Source organism: Curcuma longa, chromosome 15, assembly GCF_044706935.1.
Source record: "Curcuma longa cultivar G26 ecotype Majalengka, Jawa Barat chromosome 15, ITB_CL_G26_1.1, whole genome shotgun sequence".
Taxonomy (NCBI): Eukaryota; Viridiplantae; Streptophyta; class Magnoliopsida; order Zingiberales; family Zingiberaceae; genus Curcuma; species Curcuma longa.
The window spans coordinates 10607865-10613341 of NC_133875.1; the positions used below are offsets into that span (position 1 = coordinate 10607865).

The 5477-nt window shown below is 42.9% G+C and overlaps 1 protein-coding gene across 1 annotated transcript; it reads right to left on the minus strand.

Annotated features, from left to right (window-relative positions):
* Positions 1-2961: 2961 nt before the first annotated feature.
* On the minus strand, positions 2962-4516 carry LOC141845971 (LIM domain-containing protein PLIM2b-like). The gene is made up of 5 exons (XM_074733953.1): positions 4382-4516; positions 4206-4305; positions 3502-3521; positions 3335-3427; positions 2962-3237 (listed from the first exon to the last, which is right to left on the minus strand). The coding sequence occupies exons 1-5, from the start codon at positions 4514-4516 to the stop codon at positions 2962-2964; spliced, it is 624 nt and encodes a 207-aa protein (XP_074590054.1).
* Between the last annotated feature and the right edge of the window lie 961 nt (positions 4517-5477).

Sequence of the window (5477 nt, forward strand, 5' to 3'; positions counted from 1 at the left end):
TCTGACCTCTCTTGCTCTTTTCTTCCTTGGGAATTTCTTGGCCTTGTTCTTGTCAAAATTAGAATTTTTAAAGACCTTTCTCATCATTCTCACTAGAAGCTTCTTCATTGTTGTCCATGGAAAAAGAATCAGGTGAGGACTTGATATACTCTTTATTTTGTGTTATGGCCAAGACTAGGGTGTCCCTCTTGTACATTCTCTTTTGATCTGCCAAACCTTCAAATTTAGACTCATTTAATTCCATAGTGGAAAAGAAGTTATCTAGACATGCATTGTGTTGATTTTGGAAATATGTTGATAGTGCTACTTAGCATATCCTTGTTTAACATTATTTCACCTTCTTACTAGGCCATTTATGAATTCTTTTAACATGGTATATGGAGCTTTGCTACCTACTCTCCTTTATCTAATTTCAGATTGTTGATTTGACTTCTCATAAGATCTTGTTTTGCTAACTTTGCCTCCGTGGTGCCTTCATATAGCTTCACCAATTTGTCTCACAAGTCATTGACAGAATGATAGATTCTAATCTGATTAATCTTGTATGTGGGTAATATACTCAGGATGTGGTACTCAACTTTATTGTTGGCTATGTATTCTTCTTCATGCTAGTCCATTGGTAATCATTTAGATTATCTCTATGTTTCTAGGCATCTCAAAGTCATATTTCATAGTTAGCATTGAATCAAAATCTGTATGAAAAAAATTCCTCCATCCGACACTTCCACATTTAGAATTTTGTTAGTGCTATCGGTTCTTAGTCAAGGTTGATTATGGTATGAATTTGAGTTTGATGTTTGAGCAATGTGTTTGATGATTGGAGATGGTGTGTAAAGTAAGTCAAGAGATTGAATCTTGACATTGGTTGATATGAAAAGTCTAACAGGGGGTTGTTAAGAGAAAACATCAAGTAGGTCAAGGTTGATGATATGCGCTTACTGCAAGTGCACGGTATCGTCCAATAATAAATTATTGTCCTCTGGAATTGTGGTGCTGAGTACTAGTTTATGTGCAAAGTAGGCTATCTAGACGAATCAAATGAGAGAATTTGTTGTGCAAAGTAACTAAGTAAAATTAAGGAAACTAAATGAAAAGTGATGGGAAAATCGAATCTTGAGACAATCCTAGGATTTTGATTTTACCACGATGAATTGTTGACAATTTGGCTGTGATTCTTTCTCTTACCCCAATGCTAGATTTGCTCGAAGGGGGTTGTCTTAAATTAATCAACGTGTCTATGGGAAGAAGAAAAGAAAGAAAACTGATGATGTGTCTGTCCAAATGCGATTCCTACTTTCGTGGTAGCCGTACTAGAGAGACCACTTTCTCAGAGAGGCTCCTGTCATAATGCCCCACAATCCCCTAAACTGTTGTCCCTTACTTCGTGAGGCCGAATTAGGACAAATCCTTTACGCTTTATGACACTTGGTGTAAGCCTTAAGAGAGTTTGAACTACTTTCGCAGGCAAACCCTCAAGTTCAATCTATAGATACAAGATTAAAGTTCATTATTAAGTCCTTCCACTAATCTCTATCAATTACAATGTATGCTTAAAAGCTAGATACAAGATCAAGGTTCACCCTTGATCATTCTCATAGGAAACGCTACCTTAAATTTTAATCATGCAAATAATATGCGAATACATGAAGCATATTAGATTAAATCAAAAATCTAACACGTCATAGATAAAAGATAGAAATCATAATTGTCAATTTAACATTGGGCTACTCCCTAATCCTAGGATAAAAAAACTACTCAGAAATATCGGCTATCGGCATCATAACTCCTTGTCTTCGATATGGCCTCCTCCTTGATTCCCTGTCACGGGATCGGGAGATCCCCTGATCTCGTCGATCATTCGATCTCGGTGATCACTTGATGTCTCTTAAATCGCCACCCTTTGCTCCTATTTATAACTTTAGAACTTTGACAAGGTTTTCTAAAAAATAAGGAAATCCTAATAGAATATTCTTAAAAGTTAGGGTGTCTAACAAAATTTAACAGAAATCCTAAAAACATGGGAGGCGCCGCCACACGCGCCTCGACTATGTTGGGTGACACGACCAGGTCGTATGGCCTGTCATGACTGTATGGCAAGAACCAAGTTCAATGATCGAGTACTAGGCTAGCAGCTCGAGCACCAAACTATAAAGCCCGAGCACCAAATTTAGTGCTCGAGCACTATGCTTAAAATTCAAAATATCCAGGTCCAGGTCAAATGCCCGAGCACCAAGTGTCTGATTCCAACAAACCATGTGGAGACGTAGTTTTAGCACTAGAGGAAGTTAATACCCTAATCGCCGAGGAGCATGTACGTGACAAATCATGAATGAAAAGATAAATAACGGTTGTTGAATCTGATTTCCTAATTACTGACAGATGAACAAGTGACACTTTGCAATTGAAGGGACTTCTAATCGTTATCAAATCTGGTCCCCTTATATGAGTGCTCACAATGATGACTACAGAAGACAATAGGTTAATGTGGAGATCTTTTTTGATAGCATTATAAGCTCCAAAGAAAGTAGGTCACAGGTATGATTTTCTTCTCGCAAACAAAGACGACTCCTTTCCATTAAATTTTTTTCTTCTTCTATTTCTTCTTTTCAAATATTTTCCTTTGCTTCTAGATCTCACATCTTTACAAGATACTAACTTTTCATTTCAAGGACACTGACTTAAGTGTCAGAGTGATCTCCCTCTTCTTAGATTGTCAGATTTCAAGATCTACACGAGATGAAATTGTCTTTTTGGGAAAGGAGAAGCCCGAGCAAACAAAAATGACACTGTCCATCGAAAATATATATATATATATATATATAGTTTACAGTAAAAATTTAGATTCACCTGATAGCCCATCTCTTGCCTGGATTGTAAATGTAATTATACTAATTAAAGCCAAAAATATATATATCATCATCATGTATTTGCGTTGCAGGATCTTAATTTGGATCGAATTAATTATATTTGCCCCTCCTGCTCCCGCGCCTGCTCCTCATGCTCGGCCTCGCCGGAATCCTCGTCAGCTTGGCCGGCCGAGGCGTCGTTGGTATTCTGCTTCTCGATGGCCGCCTGGATGACGTGGTTGTAGCTTCCCTTCTCCATGAACAACTGCGCGAAGTGGTGCTTACAGTAGAGGATGCCATCCAGCGCAGCGTAGGAAGAAGGCGTCAGCACGCAGCCGCCCACTGAGCACTTGAAGCACGTCTTGTGGTACGACTCCCCTTCCATCGTCAGCTGCACGCATACAATCAAAAAGGATCGATCAAACGAATTCTCTCTATATATTCATTAATTTCATACGAAAAGAAACAAAAAAAGAATGAAAATTAACCTTTTCCAAGGGGTACGCTGTCTTCTTGCAGGCTGCGCATTTGTCTTGGGTTCCAGAGAATGCGGAAGAGATCTTGCTTGGTGGTGCCTTAGCCTGCTAATTAATCAATAAATTAGGGTGTAATTTCAGATCGTATGCCACAATTTAAAGATGTGTGAAGATTTTACCTGTTCGCTCGACTTTGCACCTGCGTTTACAATACATATACAATGCAAACCAACCATCCATTAGCATATATTAATGTGATAGATGATAACGAATTTGCTACGTTGCGCCCGTATCGTGCGCGATCCGTGCGCACTCCTCCGATCTAGCCCTGCTTCAGCCGTTGCCGCATCGCCGTTCGGCCACCGTCGGCCGCCGCATCACGCCCGATGGACACGCACCTCGCCGGCGCACAGCCCGGCGCCGGATTCTGGCCGGAAAGTGGCCTGAATCTGATGAATTCGGCCGGAATTGACCGCTCGACACTGGCAGCCGATTCCGGCCAAATCGCGGCCGATTTCCGACCAAATTCCGGCCACGATTTGGCCGGAATCGGCCGCTCAGCACCGGCGACCGAATCGCGGCCGGTTTCCGGCCACTATCCGGCCAAGACCGGCCGAGGAAGGACCGCCGGAAATCGACCGCGATTTGGCCGGAATCGGCTGCCAGTGCCGAGCGGCCAATTCCGGCCGAATTCGTCGGATTTCAATCACTTTCCGGCCGGAATCCGGCGTCAGGCTGTGCGCCGGCGAGGTGCGTATCCATCGGGCATAATGGCGGCGGCCGGCGATGGCCGGAGCAGGGCTGGGTCGGGTGGGAGCGCACAGGAGCGTACAAGGCGGACCACAGGGTAACAAACCTCATATAAATATGGATGCTGCTGTACCTGCTGGGAACTTTTTGGTGAAGGTCCCTGTTTCCTTGAAGAGCTGCTCAAAGTGAGGCTTGCAGTAGAGGACGCCGTCCATGGAAGAGTAGTTGCACATCTGACGATCGAATTGAATACACTGTGATGGGTCTGAATGCATGCGCAAATAAACAGGAAGGTAGGTAGGTAGGTACCGAGAGAGTGCCCTTGCAGTGACTGCATTTGAAGCAGGCTTTGTGATAAGTAACGCCGTCGGCGGTCAAGAGATCGATGAAGTGGACAGTCTTCTCGCATTCCTTGCATTTGTCCTGGGTTCCACTAAAAGACATGTTGTTGAATTGCTGCTGGAGGAAGAAGAAGCGATCGAATCGAAGTAGCTAATGCAGGAAGTTGGCGAGCGAGGGGAAGGAAGGGATTTAGATTTTGCATGGAGAAATACGGGAGCACGGGAGAAAACATAGGCGATCATAACGTGCGGAGCAACTTCATCTTCTCGATCGCCACAAGACTCGCTCAAACTCTTCCAACCTAAGTAGGGATTAATATTGTCAGAATTAAGAGCCATATTTTTTCTTTATTTTTTATTTTTAGTGAGAAGACATCTTTTTGAAGTTTTATATTAGATCGATCAAATTATGCATACCCATTTCTTAATAAAGAGGTTAGCTTGTGTTCAATATCCAATGTAAAATATTGGTTAATAAGATAAACAAATAAGGGGAAATAAGGTTACCTTAACATAAAGTCTTCTTGCATCCAAACTAGTGTCCGACCTGATTATTTGTGAGAAGCACCCCGGTGGAGAATCGATCATTATCCAATTGATCACTCTTACAAGTGTCAAGTTGCACGGAATATTCTGGTCTATCATACCAACTTGGGTCTGGTCACCCGAACCTGTTTAGGCGGCTCCGGCTTGGTCCGGTTTCCGATCATACTTCGATTTTCCATGTTTTCGTTCATGTTCCGGTTGAGAAGTGCGTCTGGACACGTCACCAGACCTTCCTCGCCGTAGGGGTGGAATAGGAGGGTGAGCTGAGAGCGATGGGGGGCTTCAGGATTTTTCAGACCTGCGAACACAACAAGCGTAAGTAGGAAGGCCAGGGGGTATGCCCTGGCGCGACCACTCCGACGCTCAAGTTAGAAACAGGGAGAGGAGGAAGAAGATGAAAGGTAGAGCCAGAGCTTGAGTGTAAAAGGGAGTAGAAGTTGAAGAAGTTACCTGTTTAGAAGAGAGTGGTCGTTTTAAGGGGAGATGAGCGTATATGTCTGTCACGTCATCATTTAAGG

What these genes read in the sequence shown, in the direction of transcription:
- LOC141845971 (XM_074733953.1), bottom strand. Translation starts at nt 4,516, where the DNA reads ATGTCTTTTAGTGGAACCCAGGACAAATGCAAGGAATGCGAGAAGACT. An exon ending in CACCAAAAAGTTCCCAGCAG is followed by an intron (nt 3,522 to 4,205) that starts GTACAGCAGCAT and finishes TTGTAAACGCAG; the next exon opens with GTGCAAAGTCGAGCGAACAG. An exon ending in CAGCGTACCCCTTGGAAAAG is followed by an intron (nt 3,238 to 3,334) that starts GTTAATTTTCAT and finishes GTATGCGTGCAG; the next exon opens with CTGACGATGGAAGGGGAGTC.